At 24.6% G+C, this 22056-nt stretch overlaps 3 protein-coding genes across 7 annotated transcripts; 2 read left to right on the top strand and 1 right to left on the bottom strand.

Moving 5' to 3' along the window:
* Window positions 1–4277: 4277 nt before the first annotated feature.
* On the bottom strand, window positions 4278–7358 carry LOC724382 (cuticular protein analogous to peritrophins 3-A). Its single transcript, XM_001120217.5, has 5 exons — window positions 7137–7358; window positions 5584–5778; window positions 5078–5262; window positions 4579–4811; window positions 4278–4452 (listed from the first exon to the last, which is right to left on the bottom strand). Exons 1-5 carry the CDS (start codon window positions 7183–7185, stop codon window positions 4416–4418), a joined length of 699 nt encoding a protein of 232 aa, XP_001120217.1. The 5' UTR covers window positions 7186–7358; the 3' UTR covers window positions 4278–4415.
* A 1859-nt stretch (window positions 7359–9217) lies between these two features.
* Window positions 9218–13094, top strand: LOC551727 (SUZ domain-containing protein 1). Of its 3 annotated transcripts, none has more exons than XM_006570146.3 (5): window positions 9305–9495; window positions 10961–11037; window positions 11315–11483; window positions 12303–12492; window positions 12560–13094. In XM_006570146.3, exons 3-5 carry the CDS (start codon window positions 11440–11442, stop codon window positions 12749–12751), a joined length of 426 nt encoding a protein of 141 aa, XP_006570209.1. In that variant the 5' UTR covers window positions 9305–9495; window positions 10961–11037; window positions 11315–11439; the 3' UTR covers window positions 12752–13094. The 3 variants fall into 3 exon arrangements, with proteins under 3 accessions (XP_624118.1, XP_006570209.1, XP_026295304.1); XM_026439519.1 differs by having other exon boundaries at window positions 9478–9495; window positions 10967–11037; XM_624115.6 differs by lacking the exon at window positions 11315–11483 and having other exon boundaries at window positions 9218–9495; window positions 10967–11037.
* Window positions 13095–13757: 663 nt separating this feature from the next.
* Window positions 13758–18875, top strand: LOC551701 (late secretory pathway protein AVL9 homolog). 3 transcript variants are annotated; one of them, XM_016911391.2, is made up of 9 exons: window positions 13758–14057; window positions 14351–14548; window positions 15703–15931; window positions 16014–16203; window positions 16317–16842; window positions 16914–17048; window positions 17167–17555; window positions 17633–17721; window positions 17933–18087. In XM_016911391.2, the coding sequence occupies exons 1-9, from the start codon at window positions 13989–13991 to the stop codon at window positions 17965–17967; spliced, it is 1860 nt and encodes a 619-aa protein (XP_016766880.2). In that variant the 5' UTR covers window positions 13758–13988; the 3' UTR covers window positions 17968–18087. The 3 variants fall into 3 exon arrangements, with proteins under 3 accessions (XP_016766880.2, XP_006570210.2, XP_624093.3); XM_006570147.3 differs by lacking the exon at window positions 17933–18087 and adding an exon at window positions 18480–18875 and having other exon boundaries at window positions 13760–14057; window positions 16326–16842; XM_624090.5 differs by lacking the exon at window positions 17933–18087 and adding an exon at window positions 18480–18875 and having other exon boundaries at window positions 13764–14057.
* Window positions 18876–22056: the final 3181 nt, after the last annotated feature.

The following is a 22056-nucleotide window of genomic DNA, read 5'->3' as shown; positions in this document are numbered from 1 at the left end:
GAATGGTAATAGGAATGAAAATGGTAATGAGAATGAGAATTGTAATGGTAATGATAATAAATAATAGTAATAGGTAGTGGTAATGAGTAATAAAAATGGGAATGATAAGGAATGATAATAATGATAGTAGTTGTGATTGTGTTAATATTAATAATTAGTTATAGCAATTGTCATTATATGTATTTCTTATCATGGATATATCGATTCAACGTAATCGCTTATCGAATATAAAGTTACACCAAATATTATGTACATCTATTGTTATTGTACGAGTTTCGAGTAAATGTAATCTATCTCCGAACGCGGATCGAAATAGACGTACGCTTTCCATTCTTATCGTATACGTTTCGATATTTATAATCTTTCTTCTCTTTTTAAATTTATTTTCAAATTCTTTGTAATGAGTTTCTTGTAGAAAGAAGAGATAATCCCAACGAAAACCTCGTTGTACTTTTACACTTTCGAAACGCTTTCGTTATTTCTTAATTATTAATTTTCGTAATTAATAATAAACGGTAGAATTAATGAGAATATACGGTCAGTGCCATCTATCTCCTTATTATCCCCCGCTAATTCCTCCGCGTATGGATAGATCGCGCTAGTGTTCCATTTCCTAGCGGAAAAAAAAAACTTATTTCTTTCTTTTCTTGATTAAGTATTTCGATCATCAATTTTTTCTTTTTTAAACTTCTTTATGAACTAATCTTTATAAACTATCCTTCCAATTTTCTTTTTAAATAATTACACCTTCCGATCGTAAGTTTTTAACAATTTTTTCATCGCTTCGTTCGTACGCATCTGTTCGTAAAATAACCATTTCATTTTTTTCCTCTTCTTTTTTTTCTTTGTTTTTTCTCAATATTCTAATAGATTTCCTTTCCTCGATTTAGACGTCGTCGATGTAATCCAAACTCCCAAGTTTTTAAAAAGGAACTTCTTTTTCTCTATTCTTTTTAAATTTAAAATAATCCATCCGATGATAAATGATTAAAGAGAATGAGTTTCATTTCTTTAATTTTTTCAAATATATTATCCTATTTGTTTTATCCTCCTCGATCCTTTCGTTCTTATTCGTTATAATTCCGATTCTTCCGCTTTCTTAAATCTAATCTTTTTTTCCTTCGATATTTTTTAATTTTTGTTAATCTCGTCTAAACCATAAATAATTCGTTTCCAAATTATATTTCTTATATTTCCTTTCATGTAAGAAAAAAAAAATATTTCTTTTTATTAATTTTGTTTCCTATAATTCTTTTCTCTTTTCTTCTTTCTATTTTCCGCTTCTTCTTTAATTTCTGCGTACCGACAGTTTTCTCGTATTACCGCTAGATATCCGATATTTTCCGCGCCATTAAACTGATAATCTCGCTTCGAGAGTAGCCACGATCCCGCTCCCGCTTCCCGGGAGCAAAAGCTGTTACGAGTGACTCCGATGATATAGCCCTCCCCGTCTAACCTCCGCCTGTGCCTCCTCCAAAATTCGAGTCCGGCCCGGGGGACACCCCCCGGACCGGAGAGAGTGGTCTCCTGGATGAAAAACCCCCTAGACCTGAGAGGGACTTCCCAAGTCCGTAGCGGGAGAAAGACACCGAGGGTCATTCCCTCGTGGCAAGTTGAGAAGTTGTCCGTCGCTCGCGAAAAAAACTCGAATCGCGAAAGCGAGTCTCGAACCCGAGTTCTTCGGCGTGCGGAAGAAGCAGCGTTCCGACTTAGCCACAGCCCCTCTGACGAAAAATTTTAATTTTTCGCTATTTTTAGGTCGAGAATACTTTTCGCGAATTTTTTTTCAATTTTGATTTTCTTTCATCCTTCGGGATCGTTTTCTGTCCCAAAAAATTGTCGAAAAAAAAATTTTTATTTGAAAAAATAAAACTCTGTATTATATGAATGGAACCGAGAAATGATGCGTCGTTCGTCAGTGACCTGTTCGTTGTTTCATTCGGATTTCGAATTCCATCTATTTTTCGATGTCTCTTCTGAGAAATTTAATTTTCATTCTATTTTTTATTTTTTTTTTTTTTCTTTTATTTCGTATATTTCCAATAAAAATTTTTCTATTAAGAAAAAAAGGAAAAAATCATTCGAAATTGTACCGATGAAACAAAAATCAAAAATACGAACGAAATATCGAAAATATCGAAAAAAGAAGAAGTACATAAGCATATAGTAATTATAAGTATATAAGTATATAGTAATTAAAATTATTAAAACGCAGCGAATAATAAAAGAAAGAAAAAAAGGATAAATTCGTCAAAAATATAGAAAAGATACTTTTACGAAAGAAAAAAGTATAACTAAATTTTGACGATTAAATAGATTTACGATACTGATAATTCGAACGATAATTCGACAAAAATGATTAAAAAATTAAAATAAAAGAAAAGATAAAGAAAAAATATCGTTGAATAACCTTTTTATAAATATCATAAATTAATAATGAAAGAAAAATTAAACTATTCGAAAAACGAAAAATATTAAAATTAAAAATTAAAAATCTATAAACGTAACGTAAGAACAAAAAAAAGAAGCGTCGTGATAATGATTGATAAATTAATAAAATGAAATAAAAATTAATAATTTTACGAATATTATAGCGAATATTACGGGAACGTAAATCGCGACGCGATGTCGATTGTTATTGTATGTGTATCGGTTAAACGTTTATCGTTTTCCGAGTACTAAGCGAAACGGACGTATTCCTTCGATTGTTATTGAACGCGTATCGATTAAACGTAGTCGGTTTCCGAACTCGGAACGAGACGAACGTGTACCTTTCTGCTCTCCGAATAAATTTTATCGCTATACGATATATTAAGTGAAATATTAAAATGTAAATATTAAAATGATAAAAATTAATAGGAAAAAACGTACAAAACTTGATACGGAAAATGATCGTATAACGCTTTCGAAAAAACGAATTCGAACGATAAAAAAAAATAAAAAAAGAAATAATAATAAAGAAATGATCCAGAAATCGCGTAATCGTATCGTTATTCTTCCTTCGTTTCTTTTTGTTTAAAACAACGAAATAACGATATAACGTTAATCCGCGTAAACGATAATTTAGAATTTAAAAAAAAAATAACTTAAAATTCTATCTTTTTTTTCCTCTTTGGAGCGTTTTTTTTCCTCTCGAACGTTACGATAAAATATTAATTCGTATAGACTATAAATGAAATTAAAAAAGATTAAAATTTTGTTTAAAGATTAAAGATAAAAGAACCAAAATGATCTCCATACGTGTATTTTTGATACCGTGAATGATGCGATGTTTTACGTCGATGAATATCGTCGCTCTGTCTTCGATGACGATAATCCTCTCTACGTGAAAAAATTTTTTATAAAGTACGATATTGCGTTAAGTACGAGTTAAAATTCCCGATAAAATATCGGCATTTGGATGTTAACTTGAGGTGTTAACATTAATTCGAAATAATATCGAAAAAATATTACTATGTTTGATTAACCATCGCGGATTTTGTACGCGTTACTGTAAAGAATTTTTTAACTATTTAACTATTTGCTTGCTTACTTATTATTTGTTCGTTATTCGTTAAATGCGTTTGCTTTATTCGTACTCTCTATATTCGTCTTATACGTTTTATCTCTAATATCCGAACGCGATTTGCGAGAGATTATGTGTTTATTGTGTTTGTTTGATCGAATTGATTTTGTCTTTTTATATATTAATACTCGTAGTTGGTGAAATTTTATTATTTATTAATTGAACGTTGAATTAAACGATAAATGAAATAACTGCGAAATTTAATATCGAGAAATTTTTTGAATATTCGACGGATTTATCATATTAATCTGTTTAAATAATAATTTTTTTTATAAAGATTAACTAATTTGATCAAATATTTAATTCTTTTTTTTTTTTAACGCGATACGTTTTTAAGGTGTTGAATATTTTTTGATAATGCGATGAATCGCGAGGACGAGAAGTAATGAAATTATCCGGAAGAAAGTTACTGTCGATACGCTTCGTTGGTTACCGGAAAAGAAAACAAATATCAAAGACATTTCGTACGTACTTTCACATTCCTGTCCTCGTATACGAATGATATCTGTATCGACGCGACGTATCGTTTGCTGAGAAAAATTTTCGAAAAGAAAAATGTGAAGGAATGTGATTGACATCTTGATGTAAATTTTTAATATCTGTTAATATCTCTCGTTGCGAACAATTATTCGTAATAATAATACGAATTTATTCTCGTATCATCGTTTTTCGTTTCGATTCGAGATAGGTGTTGGGAGAGAAATCCAGCGAATAAGATAAAATAAAATTTTTTATTTATGAACAATGTCGATTGTCGTAACATTCGTGATTATACGCTGAACGAAGATGATTCGTGATTTTAAAACGATGCGGTGATCCCGATGCGGGACATATAAATATGAAATATATTTTACGGTTTCTTATCGTCGTCCTTGTACCAATCCTCGCTATAAAAATATAAATATTCGATTTATTTTTATTTTTAACCTATTCTGGAATGTAATAATTTTGCTATTTCGCGAATTTACGAATTTCTTCGATTTATAAATTAACCGTTATTAAATTATATATACCAGCCGGGAACATTTTCCGGTGCATCGCATCTTTGTTGTTCCTCGTTATAAACGGTCCCATCGCTACAACCTTGTTCGCGTGGTGTTACTCCGTTCAAACAGACGTAAAACTTTTGACAGTCATCTGGATGAGCGAATTTCGGATGATCGACGACCATTCCTCTCGTGTCCACTTGACTTTCTCTTGGACATTCGAAGCCGTCTTTCAATTTTTTGTCTACTACTCCGCATCCCTGTCGAAAAAGAAATCGAATTTAATGCGAGTGTATCGGCCGTATTTTGTTCCGTATTAATTTCTGTATTTGTACAATTATCAACGATAAGTGATTACTGTTGTAAATAATCGCGCGTGTAATAAATTCGACGTTTAAAGACGTTCGATTGTCGTTACCGTGATTACGAGTAATGCCGAGTTACCGTCTAATTGGTTGCGATATTACGGGCTGAAAAAAATGGTAAAAGTAAAACGTATGTGTAAAATATGAGAAAACTTTTTTACTTCTCGACCAGCGCTGTCGGGCCAAACGCATGTTCCGCTATACTCGTCGAAATGTAATCCGGTGGTACACGTAATTTCGATAGCTTCGCCATCGATGCAATTGTAAAAAATATTACAAACGGATGCATCTGGATGAGCGAAAAAACCATTCCTTCGAGGACATTTCTTGGTCGGTTGAGGAGGTTCTGCGAACGTGAAAAGATATAACGGGAATTTAAAGCACTTTCGTTACTTGTCGTCATTGTATCCTGTATGTCAAGGACATTAACCGCGAGAGCCAATGACACGCGTAACGTGTAACTTCTACTCGAGTAACTCTATTTTATCCCGACGAACGTACAATTTTCGATACTTGATATTCGTATTTGTTACAAAATGTAAAAAATAATCAAAGATTTTTTCTTATTTTTACAAGTGTTCTAATTAATTATTATTTAATTGATTATTCTATCTTAACGGGTTATTCGAAAAGCATAAAGTGTAAAAATTATATCTAACGATCTTACGCAATTCGAGGCGATCTCCGCAATCAACGTTGAATACGTGATCGCATTTGTTTACTTTTCGATTCAAGGGATCGAAAACGAGTCCATCTGGACAAAGTTTCTCCGTGGCGATGCCATCGATGCATTCGTAATATTTGTCGCACTGTTTCGGATCTTCGTACTGACCATCTTTACTCGGGCAATTGAACGCACCGTCTGTAACACAATTTCACGAATGAATAAACTTTCTCTTATATTATTCGTTTTATATAGCGATATAATTTTTTTTTAGTTTCTTCTTCTTTCTTTACATTCGTTTCTTTTTAAAATTTCTTTGATTTTATCGCATGATTATTGACATTATTGTATAATATAAAAAAAAAAAAAAGAAAGAAAAATGATAAAAATTTCGATGAAACTCGCTTAAATATTAGAAATGCAACGAGAGAAGAAAAAATCTTCTTAAGTTTCTCTACAATTGCTTCGTAATATTTACGCGTAATAACGAAAATCGGAATTTAATGCGAGTGTATAAAACGAATAAATAAGAAATGAATACATGAGCGAAAAATATTGTGGTAACGTAAGAGACGATCGAGCTGGTCTAATCGTCTAATCTTTCCATAAATTTCTTATCGTTTGCTTATTACTTATTGTTTTATTTATTTTATATATATATATATATATATATATATATATATATATATATATAAAATTTATCGGTTATATACATCTTCGCATATATGTAACCATTTATAGATACTTATGCAACATCATCGATATAATATGTAGTAGATTTGACATTTACGCTTTAGAAAGTTTGAATGTTTCTTACACGCTCTCCTCTCGAGCAAAATGAATACATCTGGAATTTACTTACTAGAGACACGAACGTTTATTTTGCACGCGGAATAAACGATGAATTTTAGATTAAATTTAAATACTTAATAATTAAACGATGATTATGAATATCGGAAATTCAAAAGTAATTATTATAAAAGTGTGACAAATTGTTATTCGGAATTGAAGAGAAAGTTTGAGATCTGTTTCGGTGAAATCATTCCTTTCGTTCTCGGTAATTAATGTACGCTGTTTTTACTTTTACTTGAAAAATATATACGATACGATTTTAATGTTGTTTTATTTTGTTTTTTAAACGTTATTGTTTTTTGCGATATTTATTATGATAATAATTTTAATTCGTTGAAAAGGAAATTGATTGTTTTTATGGATATAAATTAAAAATAAAAAAAAAATACACGATTACTTATAAAAATGACATAATAAATGATAGATATTTGAAAAAAAAATCGCGTCATTATAACGTCTGAATTAATTGATCAAAATTATATATATCAATTCGAATGACGCGATGAAATATTGAATACGATAAATATAAAATTAAAACGATAGATATATGTACGGTTTAATGGCGAAAGAAATAATAAAAAGTTCGACGAAAATATTTTTAACGTATTTATAATTTTAATGCGATCGTTTAAATTTTATTATTTATCATATCAAGTATTTTATTTTAAACTTTGCGCGAAAGATCATTAAAATATGATACTTACGTGTTACAGCAACCACAGCCAATATCGTTACAAAATATACGTTAATCATATTTCTCTTCTTCTTTTTTTATAATTTGATGAAAGTGATTCGCGCGATTTAACAAATCGACGATTATTCCAAACACTGATCACTGAGGAATAGACGATATATTTTAATCCTCTTTCGAATTGTGTCTCCTTCGCGAAACACTGCAGCTTCTTAACGACCTGCCATAGTCTATACCTTCTTGGTCCCCACCTCGTTTCTTCCTTACTTTCGCTTCGTCTTCATAGAATCAAGATTGATCGTCGGAACCACGCGCTTTTACTCTTCTTTCTCTTTTCTCGGTATGTATATTTTACATACCGATCGGTAAAATAACCGCTACGCTATCTATCATTATCGTTGTTTTCATCTTCTTTTCCGTATTATTCTTCTTTTCTATTGAAGAATAATTGAAGAATTTGATTTATCGCAATTTTTATAAATGATCGTTAGATTCTTCGAATTTCGAATGTTTCGAATAATATGAACAATTACGAATAATGCTATTGATCGTTCTCTTTACGCTCGTACTCGTATTCTTTGATTCTATTTTTCTAAATAATTTACTATAAATTTAATTTGATGTATCGATAAGTAAATAGATAAATTAAATAGACAAACGATATTTATTTATCATTCGTTATGTCATTCGTTTTATAAAATTGATTTTCTTTTTTCAATTTATACGCGATCGTTTATTCTTTCTTAATATTTTTCTTGCCACTTTTGCTCTATTTTTTCCATTAACGTATCGTATCTTTCATTTTGATCTTCTACGTTTTATCGATAAATCTCGTCGTTATTTATATAAAATATTATGTTAGATAGTACGTTCTTATAAACGATAGTATATTATAAATGTAATTATAAACGTGACGATGTATAAATAATATATTGAATTGTAAAGTAAACGATTTATATCGATTCGGTTGAAATTATCGTCTTAATCCTCGATCGCAAACTTAAAAGTTATACGTATATTCTAATATTATATTATGTTATATTCTAAAAATAACATTTGTATTTATCGAATTTATCGAACCATGATTTCTCGAGAATTAATATCGATATCGTTATTAAACGCGTTAAATTTCTGTTTGTATTTTCTTTTCTAAAATATAAATTCGCAGGACACTGATATTATAAAAATTACGAAATATGATTTTTGATTTAATATTTTCGTTATATAAAATTTTTCTTATAAATAAAAATAATTCTTCGAGTCGATTATTAGAAAAGCGACGAAAGTAATCGTATGTTTTGATCCATTGATCGATACGATAAATTTCGGAAGCGCGTGAAATGTCCAAAGAATTTTCAAACTTCGATAACTTTCGTTATTCGTGAAAATTTATAAGTAATTCGAATCGATTATTGGACCGATTATTGCATCGATAAATGCAAATAAGATTAAAAGATTAATTTGTTTATGAAAGATATGAATATTATTACGAAATATTCTTTGTACGTACGTATCTATGTAAAACGACAAGAAATCTAATAAATTACATGCGTATATAATAATGATATTTGTTTACGCATACATTCAAATATATATTTCCTATCCTAATCTTTACGTGCAACGCTATACACGGTTATAAGCGGCCAACGTGGCAGCGATATGTTCAAGATGGTACGGACATATTTTTAGATAAATTCTCTCGTTTATTATTATTAATGCGTTATATTCGAATTAAAAACTTAATTAAATTATAAAATCGAAAATTCTTAATCGCTATTTTCTTTGTTTGTTAAAAATCGTTAAATTTGCGATTTATTTACGGAGAAAAACGAAACAAAGATATATATACAGAGAGAGAGAGATATATATATCCGTATCAAAATATTATAAAAACGAGCGATTTAAATAACGTAGGAAAATGAAAATATGCAAAAAAAATAATTGGAATAAATTATAATAAAATGGTTAAAGTGAAGACGCGATTTATGTATAATTCGTATATTATTTACCGATATGATATAATATAATATTTTAAATTATATTATATAATATAGATTTTAGCTTACCACGCGTATATTTATAATAAAATGTAATTTGAACGTGGCGCTGAAAAGAAATTTATCTAGGAAATATTCGATTCTTTTATTTGGCTAATATGACATAATAGAACTATCTTAATGTTTCTCTTACCAAAAAATATCTTCGTATACATATGCCAATCTTATAGATGTATGTATACGTTCCTTGATTCATGCGAATGCTATTAAGTTTTTCAAGGTGATTTATAAAAGTTAAAAATAAGTGGATAATTCAAAAAAATGTCAACTATGGATGATGTTCTTGAAAGTTGGGAAGAAATTGAAGAATCAGAGGTAGGTTATTTTTTACGTTTTATATTTAAGACGATTTCTTTGAAGTTGATTTGATAATGAAATAATTACCTTAACCTCTACTATGGATAACGTTTTTGTTTTGAAGGATTAATTTTAAATTTAATACTTTGATGATATAATTTTAAATATTATAGTCGTGAAATCAGTTTTTTTATAATTACGTTTATATATAAATTAGTTGCTATTGAATGAATGTATCCATATGGTCAATGATATTTATTGATAAAACAAAAATATATTTTATTTGAAAATCCACATTTTGATATGTTTAAACTTGTATTAATTATAATATGTTGATACACTTTTGATATATACACGTATATAAAAATAATATGGAATATGAAATACAAGATATTTTAAATCTAATATTAAATTATTTAACGTAATGAAGAGGAATATTGATACAATATATGATTTGATATATAAGAATTTATAACTGTTAAAAATTAGAAATTAAAGTTAAAATTTATATATCTTTCTTCCTGTGATCTTATTCCTTTATATCTAAAAATATACAATTGCCGATAAAAATTATTTTCTTTCAACATTTCTCATGAATTATGATTGGATAAAAACATTGACGTATAAATATAAAACTTTAATTATATATTAATTATATATTGTTTACAAAAAAAATATAAAAATATATTTTAATGATATATAAGTCAAAAAAATCATTTTTTGTTCTTAACTTTATTCTATAAATATTTTTTAATTAAACATCCAAAATAATTTTAAAATGATAGATTATTTATATTATAAAGAGAAAGTTATATTATGTAATGATGCAAAATTCAGAAATGATAAATATAAATAAAATATAATTATACAATTTGTATAAAACTTTAAAATTATAGAAAAGTTAAATTTATCATTTAATTTTTATATTTGATGAGACAATGACATTGTTATTCGTTATCCAATAATGGATTGCAAAACGTGAATAGAAAACCTGATAGAAAATAGATTTAAGAAAAAATTTCTAAATATTAGTTATAAAATATAAAATTTAATTAATTACTTATCTTGAAGAAATGGAACAAAATTAAGGAAATATTACTTATCTATTCTTTACGGATCTATTTTTCAAATTAAGATTAAAATAAATATTAAAATGCACAGTTTTATATTATATAAGAGCCAATTTGATTTTTATATAATTTAACGTAACATGCATAATATGTAGCATATGTATATGATAATGCACGATATGTTTTATATTGTTTATTCGTACAAAGAATAAATATTGCAAGAAAACGGTTTAATGATAACGATGAAAAAATTTTTTCAATAATTACAAATATTTATACGTTTATTTATAGATTTTTTCAACATTGTTAAATCAAATAACATATATTATTTTATATATAATATTCTGAAATATTTGTGTGTATATATATTTATTAAATGTTATCATATTATTATAAATTTAAAATTTGATGAGTTTTAGGTACTCAACAAAAGATTGGATGCTCTTCAATTAAATGCGGTAGAAGCATTAGAGGAAATAGAATCTTCTAGGTGAGATTAGTTTATTTAATTATTAATTGTAAAATAATTCATATTTTCATTCATAAATTTAAAAAAGAATAAAATGAATTTTTTAAGAATTACTATAATGTATTAAGTATTGGGTTGAATGAAAAGTTATTGAATTATTGAATGAATGGTAGGATATTTTGATATTTTATCGTATAATTTAATTCAGTTTTTTCTTTTTTTTTTCTTTTTTTGTTATAAAAATTATTACAAAATGTTAATTAATAAAGTGCATATTTGATTCTTATTCCTTTATAAGTTTCAGAGAATCAATCACAATCTTACAAACAGTAAAGAATGTTTGTGAAATATATGGAGAATATCTTATTAAGATTTGAAAATAATAAAATTTTTTCAAAAATATCGATCAAGAGATTTTGATATATGGACCACCATACTCTGAGAGACCAAAAAAGAATGATTTGTCGGTAATATGTTGTAAATCATTATTAAAGAGTTTAATTTCAATATTTTCCAAATGTATATTGTTGAAATCTTCTATTATTTTACAATGATTGTGAGCTTTGTCTTTTGTTATATGAATATATTGGATTATATATAACAAAAATTGAGAAATTTACGCACAACGAAAACCATTTTTTAAATAAATATTAAATATAGATAATGAACTTGAAATAAATAGCGAATCGGAGAAAAAGAAAATCTTACGTCTAACGATAGATTTCATAAAATTTACGGGAATATATTACTTCGGAAAGGAATCGTATTTTATTAAGATTATGTATATATAAATATACTGTTTATTAAATAAAATAGGAAACTGTAAAAATTGATATTCCGTATTCGTTGAAAATAATATTATCGTTTATTCGGATTGCTTGTAAAATAATTCAAATGAAAAAAATAGAAAGTGTGAATAAAGAAAAAGATAAAAAATCTGAGATACCGATGAGTTGGAAAAGAATGAGAAAATAATATTATTGATTGAACGATTCATTTTGTGTAAAAATAATATAATGATATCTAATAAAGAAAAAGAAAAAGTAAAAACTTTTTACTCAACCCGATATATTAATATAATATATAATTTTATGAATAAATCCGAAGATATTAATATTGTAAAAAGATATTAAAAAAGCGCAATTTTAAGAAATTTATAATTATAATTTATATTAAATATTAAAAATAAATAAATATTAATATTAATAAAAGTATTATTGTAAGAATTATGTATTTTTCGCATTTTTTTTTTATAACCGTAACGTCTTGTGATTGTAATGCCTTAGCTTCAAAACCAGTCACAATTCGAGTACCAGAATGATAATGTTAGGCGAAGATGGTATGAGATCTCAATATGTACCTCCAAAACCGACGGTAAAAATTTTGAAAAGGCCTTCGAGAGATTCACAAGGTAGTGGTGATGGACCGTTAGTGAATGGAGATAAGCCAAAACATCCTATTAAATCTTTGAAACAGGTATATTTTTAATATTCTGAAATGAGATGAAAAAAAATTATATAATTATGATTAAAATTATTTATAGAGGGAACAAGAATATGCAGAAGCGAGAAAAAGAATTTTAGGCGAAGAAAAAAGTCCGGAGGAAAAGTTAATGCAAGAAATAAATAAAATTCAACCAAAATCGACGACTCCGAGTAGTAGTGGGTTACCAAGTAACATTCTTCGTATGCCTATTGGACCAGATGGAACACGGGGATTTAATGTACGCAGGTAGCGCGTCTTCCGGGGATCAACTCTTTCCACCCATCCTTTTCCTCCTCTTCCTTCTTCTTAACACAGGGAAGAGAGGCAGCTATGAGGCTGATGGCAGAAAACGAGAATAATATTTCTGACCAAATATAAGCATAGTGCTCCTACTATTTTGAATGGAGCCTAATATAAACTATGCTGCGGAACATTGCTAAACAGACGCGATAATATAAAAAGATCAAGACTATAAAATTGGCGAAGTTAAGTCATTATAGATGTGATGATGTTTCTCACTGATGAAATATTGTCCATTTTGTTAATATATATTATGTTTAACAGAAATTTTTAATTAAAATAATTAAAATCTATAACTATCGTACTTTTTCGTAATTGCAATATGATATAAATTATTTTATTTTCTATAACTGTATATGTTTTTCAAGTTATTGAAACGGATTGTATAATAAAAAATTTCTCTTTATATCTGTTCGTTATATTTGAATAATTGTTTTCTTATTAATTTTATTTTTCTGCATTTTATAAATAGAGTAAGTGTTATTATATTATAAGCAGAAAAATATGTGATTTTGTAAATACGTATAATTTTTTAATTTTTAAATATATATTTCTATTAAAAAGATATTATATTTACATATATATAACAATTATCGATTGAAAATATTTTTCTACCTAATAAAATTGATATTGATATTGACGAATAAATTTATCTTCTAGTAAATCTTATGATAAAAAAAAAGATATCCGACAATTTTAAAAATAATTATTTATATAATTTTAATTAATATTTCTCGATATGCAAATTTTGCGTTATATCGTATAAAAAAAATTAATTATTAAAAAATTGTTTTTTTGGTTCATGATTCGTTTTATTATTATATTGTATACATTCGATATGATTAAAATATTTTAATACATTATAAAAAATGATGAAAAATATTGTTTTATGAAATATATTTATTTTATAAAATGAATGCCTTATATTTTTTGTATCATCGACGTACATTTATTATTGAGAATCTAACATTGTGTCGTAAATATGATAAATCGTGTAGTTGGTATACATGAAAGTAACATGGTGGTTAGAGCGCGTGCTAAGTATAAGTTTGTGTAGTTTAACTGATAATAAAAAAAAAAAAAAAAAAAAAGTATATTTTTCTCATTTAAAATAACGAAATAAATTAAATTAAACGACGAAAAATTGTGTCACGTATAATTAGTTTAATGTAACGCATTCTTAAAGTATGGCAGAATCAATTGGACCGATACTTCATGTGATTGTCGTCGGATTTCATCACAAAAAAGGATGTCAAGTAAATATTACTTATTATTTTAATTAAAAATATTTATTAATTATAATTTTTAAGAGATATTTTATATTATATATTTTTTGTAAAAAATTTGTTATATTGTATTATTTAAATTTTATAAATTGAAAAATTTTAACTTTAGAACATTTATGTAAATTCTAGTATTTATTTATATAATCATAAATATGATTATTATTTAATGATATTTTATTACTTAATGATATTTCAAAATTAAGTATATATTGTATTTTATTTTTAATATTTACAAATGTTAAATATTTTTATATTGATATTAGGTAGAGTATTCATTTCCTCCTTTGGTACCTGGAGCCCCAAACGAATGTCCATTAGGATGGAAATATTTACCAACTCTTGCTCTGCCAGATGGATCTCATAATTATGATGAAGATACGGTCTATTTTCATTTGCCCAGTCTGAATAATCCAAAATGTACGATATATGGCATTTCATGCTTTAGACAAATTCCTGTTGAGGTAATTAAAATTTTATTTTCATCATTTAATAAAGTATTGTTTATTTTGTAAACGTAAGACGTAAAAAAAACATTCTAAATTCAATAGGTTAATGACATTTATAAAATTTTTAATAATATGAATTTAATGTTATCATTAAAGATTTGATTTTTATAAATTATAGATTATTATGTCATATTATATTTATTATATAAATATATAATATATAAATAACATTATATTGTATTATAAAATATAATGAATAACATTATATTGTATTATAAATTATATTGAAATTTTCAAGAAATCTGATTTTTATGTATATTAATTTTGTTTAATGATATTATTAAAATTATATATTTTTAATGAAATTAAATTTGAAATTAATTTTGTTAAATAATAAATATAAGTATAAAAATGAATAGTAATAAAAAATTATTATAATAATATTATAAATAATGCACGTTAAAGAGACTAAAATTTTTAAATAATTATATTAAATATTATTAAATAAATTTAAGAAGATATGATATTAAATAAGATTAAATTTTATTATTGTAATAAAATCAATTATGTTTCATTCATAAATATATAATTTTAATTAATATTTTTTAAATTTAATATTATATCTAATGATTTATTTGATAAGATATTCGAGAAGGAGGAAAGATAAATTTTATAATAAAGTAATAACTATCAAATATATTTAAAAATATATTCCAAATTTTATGAAATTCAACGTTAATCGAATATTAAAATTAATTATATAAGATATAAAGATTTTATTTTGAGAACAAATTTTACTTACATTTGAAAAATGAATACATTTTTATATGAGAAATAATTTTTTTGTATGTAAAAAAATTGAAGGAAGAAACGAAATATTATCCTTTACGTATACTCTAATTTTTTAATCGAAACAAATTGATAGTGTCTGCGATAAAATAATAATTTTTATATCTCAAAATGATAATTTCAATATTGATCACAAGTTTTATGAAAAAATATATTTTATGATAAAACATTTGTATCTCTTATTTGTAAAAAAAGTTTTTTTTTTTCTTGGAAATTATGCAAATTAAAAATTCATCTTTTTTATGAAATCACAGTTTTATCAAAAATATATTAGTTAAGTATTTATTTTAAATAAATGCAGAATATTTATTTATTTTCAGAAATTAAAAAATCGTACATCCGACATAACAAGAGGTACGGTTCAAAAATCTGTTTGCGTTTTAAGTACTTTACCATTATATGGTCATATTCAAGTAAAAATGGCTTTGATAACGCATGCATATTTTGAAGAAGGTGATTTTAGTAAAGTGTCATTATTGGAAGATACTTACCATCATCTCAATTCTTGTATGAGTTGTGAGAGTCAAATACCACCGCAAATATTTGTTGGTAATTATAAATTATTGCATTTTTAATGTGAATGAAAATAGTTTGAATAAACATTTTTTATAAAAGAATTTAATATTTATAGGATTGTCTGCAAGAGATTTCATATTACAATTTCGTCACAAAGTTCTTTTATTGTTTAAACTACTTTTGTTAGAAAAAAGAATAATTTTTTATCAATCACCGGTTCAACCATTATGCGCTGCAATATTAACATTACTTTCATTGTATCCTGGTATGATAGAACATGGTTTGCAACAAGCTGCTTGCGTTAGGTATTATATATTTTAAAAAAATATATTTTCTATAATTAGATTATTTTTATCATTTATAAATTTATTGTTTTTTTTTCTTTTTTTTTTTCTTTTTTTTTTTTTTTTTTTTTAAGAACATCTAGACCTATGTCTCCTATTCCTACATTTGACGAAGAAGAAATATCGGTAAATACTATCGATAATAATTTATCTTCTACAAATTGTATCAAAGATGATATATCTGATAAAGTAACGGTACATATTAATGGTAATTCTGATAGAAATTCATTATGTATAAATGATAATAAAGCTATTGAAACTATGGAAGGTAAATGCATGGATGAATTAAAAAATGTAACGGTACAAAAGAATAATAATGAAAATGAAAATTTAAATATGAAAGTCATTGAAGTTAATTCAGCGCAAGAATGTACCAATGTGGAAGAAAATAATTCTGTATATTCTTCAAAATCGAATGATAATATGCATAGAGTGCAAAGTATACATACGATTACATTAAGTACAACGGATACTGATAATACATTACCGCGTGATACGAGTAACGATGCACTTTCTGATGCACGTTTAACAAATAATATTACTCAAATTGCACATATAAATCCTGAATTATGTGGTTTGCCTTTAAATATATTTACAAAGGTATGAAAATTAATAGTATTATCGATGTATAATATATATTAAATTATTAACTAAACGCTTATATTTTTAAGGGATATTTATGTTTACCATACTTATCTTTACCATATCTGGATCTTTTGGCAGATATTAATGTTAGAGGATACATAGTAGGTGCAACGAATGTTTTGTTTAAACAAAAAAAACAACTTATTGATGTATTAGTAGAGGTAAGATAGATTAGTAGAGGTATTCAAATAGAATAAAAAATTCGAATAGAAAAAAAAAATGAAATAAAAATATTTGAACGAGAAACATTATACTAGCGATAACTTGTTTTACAAAAAGGTTGAAAATACGCGAATAGAAACGAGTGACCCAGAATTAAGAAGACAATTGCATCTTACAACTGAAGATTTAAGATTTGCTGATTATATAGTAAGGCATGTTTCGGAGCCACGCAAAGATATTTTTTTGGATGGTGTAGGATGGGAAGGCGGAGACGAATGGATTAGAACTCAATTTCGGGTTTACTTATTGAGCATGTTAAGAACATCGATGCAACAAGATAGTAGGCAATCTGATCATTATAATTCTGCATTTATAGCTGCTTGGCGTTTAACGAATAATTATAAGATATGGAATAGTTCTAATAAACCAGAAATTAGTAATATAGAACCAGGTCATCCATTTGCTGGACAATTATCTGTTCAAGATATGAAATTACGATTATCGCAGTAAGTATTTAATAATCTCGATAATAAAAAAAATAGAGAATGAATGTGTAAAAAAAAAAGAAACACATTCCTTCTAGTACAATGCAAAATACGGAAAGTGGTAGAAAATTGAATCAAGCAATGGCATCAACTGGACGAGCGGTTGCGACAACTGGAAAAGCAGTTGGTAAGTTTGATATTTATATATATATGTTATTTAGATATATATATATATAGCTTTAATTAAATTTCAAAATATGTACTTTTTACATCTATCGAGAATAAATGATATTCCGAAATTTTAAATTCGGAATTATTTATATAATGTACGTGATATATATAAAATGCGTATAAAATGAATTGCATAAATAAGAAAATTATACAGAATACATTTTCAGACAATTATAAAAAATCTTCTCTGGAATGCGGATGAATAACGAGAGAAAAAAAATGGCTATGCGCGTGCATGTGTAAAGTGACTATTATTTTTAAAAAAATAATTATATAATATGTAAAAGTCCATGATGAGACTAATGCATAAATAAATAAAGGGAATAAGAAAAAATATATTTAAAAAAAATTAAAATAAATATATTAAAATATGAAAAAATATGTTTACATTTGGATGAAATATCAATTCAATTTATGTATTATACGCTATTTTAAAAAACATCAGCTTGAGCAATTGAAATAAAATATTTATTATATTTATCAGAATTATAAGATTTTAAAAAAAAGACAGAATTTCTATAAAATAAAATAGAATAAAATAAAAAAAAGAAATTTTGTGGATAATAACGTGGAAAAATTTTTCTTTTTTATCATTTTCTTTATTTCTTTCGATAATTAATTATATTTTAAACAATTTTTCTTGGTTCTAAACAATATTTCTAAATTAATAAAATTTAAAAATAAAAAGAAAATAAAAAGTATTTATTTTATTAGGTGGTGCATTATCACAAGCTAAAGGAGCTTTTTCTAACTGGTGGAGTACATTAACAACAGTTCAACCTGTAGAAGAAGGAAAGGACAATCAAACTTCGACTATACATCAAACGCTTTCAAACATGGCTAACAAAACCGCTGTGGAAGATGACGAAATTAATATGACTACTAACAATACAGGTTTAGAGGAATGATTGCGAATTAATACAAAGACTTATATCAATTCCAATTATTTTTTAGAATAACTATAAAATTAAATTTTTTTTTAAATCTACAAGGGAAAAAATCCCGAAGTGATTAGTATCAATTTTGATGAAATTTTAATATATAATAATTCACAAAAGTATTGGATATTTATTTTTTTCTTTTAACGCCAATTATTTCTATACGAACAAATAATAATGATATTTAAGTACTCTTCTTTTTTATAATTCAACTTTTGTATAGATATTTCTATAAGATATCAAATTCTTAATATTTAATGGCATATTCATTATAATGTTGATATAAAATAATAATTAATAGTTAATAATTAAAAGATAAAAATTTTTTTAAGATATGAAAACATATCGAGATCAATAAAAAATAATTTATTAGATTTTAAATAATATTAAATTTTATATAACATTTTCTATCTATAATCTAAATTAAGTATAAAATATCATTACTATTTTTTTATAATAAAACATTTTATATATACGATATCGAATATAATAATTTTTTTTTAATTTGCAAGAAAGTAAAAAAAATTAATTGATCCATATTTTATGTTTTCATATATAGTTTATGTACATGAATATTCACATCGATATATATTCATCTAATGTTAAAAAAATTTAATATAAATAATTTTTCGTATATTTATAGAAAAAGATTATTTTCAAATCTTATCGTTCAATTAAAGATTAGTAATTTAAAATTATAAGATTCGTCTGTTAGTATCATTTTTTTTTATTTATAGAAATATTGGACCAAATAACATTAATAATGATTTTCACCTTTACAATGTGTATGATTGACGTTAAAAGTATCCAATATTTTTTTTTTAAATATTACGTAAAAAAAAATTAACATAAACATTTTAATATTAAATTATTTTTCATGAATATTAGCAATATTCGTCACTTCGGGATAATCCCCAGATGTAAAAGTCTGAAATTTGAACATCCGTACTCAATAAACGGAAGAAATACGAAAAATTATCGAGGGTGCCTTAGCGGAATTGCTTAGGTCACAGTTACCTAGCCAAAAAACTTGAATTTCGTATATTCGATTGCTGCTGCCTGGACCCTCATTTTTTCTGGATCCTATAAAAGTGATAGTATATTTACTATACATATTCATACAACACATAAATAACAGGTATGTAAAACAAAAAATTTAGTTACTTCTGAAAAATAGTTCAATAATAAATTATAAAAACAGCAAATAGTATAAAAAAATTGTTCTTATAACAAAATTTTGAATACTAAAATATATCGACGCGTAATGTGATGAAAGATAGTTTAAAATATATTAATATAAAATGTTAATATTTTGTTCTATTATTTAATTAATAATTATTTTCTTTTCATAATTACTGATCTTTCTAATTGAAAAAGATAATGATCTTATTAAGCGAATAAGTTATGCAACAATATTTATGTTTATTTATATAATATAAAATATTTTTTATTGATAATATAATTAGATCTATTTCATATATATACAGCAAAAATATTATATTTTGTACGTATATAGTAAAAAATATTTAAATGTTTAATTAAAATATTTTATTTATTTATAATAATGCAGTATTATTATTTCAGTAATATCGTAATATTATATTTTAGAATATATATATTTTTAAAACTATAATTTCTCAGATTTAATTTCAAAAGTTTTTATATTAAATATAAGAGATACGGCATATAAATTAAATTATGTTGCAAAATTTATTGTGCATGATATGATATTTCTATTTAAATTTTCTATTATATTCATAATTATTAATCATCGGAAAAAATATTTTATGTAAAATTTCAAAAAATACCTTCAGTAATGATCATTTCTCTTTTCCTTATATAAACTCTAATTCAAAAATATTTTTGTGAAAAAGAATGTTTAGTTATTGATGAATTTTTTTTTTGAATGTCATATATTAATAAAAAAAAAGTAAAAAACAAAAATTATTTAATAATTTAGCAATAAGAATAAATTATTTAACAAAAGAAACATTTTATCTTTTGGCAAGTATATAGTTTCGGAGTTAATTGAAAAAATTAAAATAATATGTTTTGTAAATGAAGCACATTGTAGCATTTACATGCTTTTATTCATTTACAATATTTTTTATATAAATATCATAAAAAAAATTAATTATTCCATGATATAAATCGTTAAAACTTATTAACAAAACGTAACTACCAAAAATATAAACTTTGATTTTATATTATATATTGTAAAATAGTATGTACTATTTTATATACCATAAAAAAAAATAAATTACAAAAACAAATATTTTTATCTTGATATCTTAATTCTTTCATTATTATTATAATAGATATATAATATATAATATAATATAATATATCGCGTTATAATAATGGAAGAATCAAGATTTTCAAAATAAAAATATTATTATATTTTTTTTTTTGTTATGTGTGTATGTGTATGTGTATATATATATATATATTTTTAGAAATGTTTGAACTATTTAATGATTTTTAATTTCAGAATTTCAAAAAGTAATAAATTTTTATTTATAGTATATTTTTTTATATTTATATCAATTATATATCAGATATATGAAAGTAGTTATTTACATTATATTAAATATATATAATAAATTTTAATATGCAATTAACCATATATGAAAATATTTAAATGAAATAGAAATATATGAAATAATTATTCTTATGTTTATATTATAACACAATATAAAAAATGATAATGTATTAATTATTAGTGAACTTTGCATAGTTACAAAAATAAGTATTGCACAATAAAAAAATTTTATTGAAGAAATTGGAAAAAATTCAAATAAAATAATAATAGTTATAAAATGTATGGATTTTGTTTCCATGGATGGAATAATAGATAAATCAGTAATTATGAAATATATATAATTATTAGATTTTTTTAAAAAGATATCATACAATTCGAAGAATTAATATTTATTAATGAAAATAAAATTATGAGTAAATATTTTTGTTCATACATGCCATATATACATGCTAACACAAACTTATAATTTAAATATAAAATATAACTTATATATAAAAAATATTTATTATTATAAAAAAATTTTTTACACACACACACACACACACACACACACGTATATATTTGTTTTTATAAAATTATATTGTACTAGTCATCACATGTATTTATGTACGTATGTATGTATGTATGTACGTATTACGTATTGTATACATAATATAACAAATTTTGTTATATTTTGCTCAAATTATAAATAATGTTTTGTTTGTATATAAATATTTATAAGTATAAGTGTAAAGTAAAAGAATTTTGTTAATTTTATTATTTATTTATAAAACAGGGTTTTCAAAATGTGATAACGTGTATTTTGTTTTTA

The sequence above is a fragment of the Apis mellifera genome, linkage group LG3 (assembly GCF_003254395.2).
Source record: "Apis mellifera strain DH4 linkage group LG3, Amel_HAv3.1, whole genome shotgun sequence".
Taxonomy (NCBI): Eukaryota; Metazoa; Arthropoda; class Insecta; order Hymenoptera; family Apidae; genus Apis; species Apis mellifera.
The sequence above is the reverse complement of the archived record's forward strand: the minus strand, read 5'-3'. Positions and strand labels throughout refer to the sequence as shown.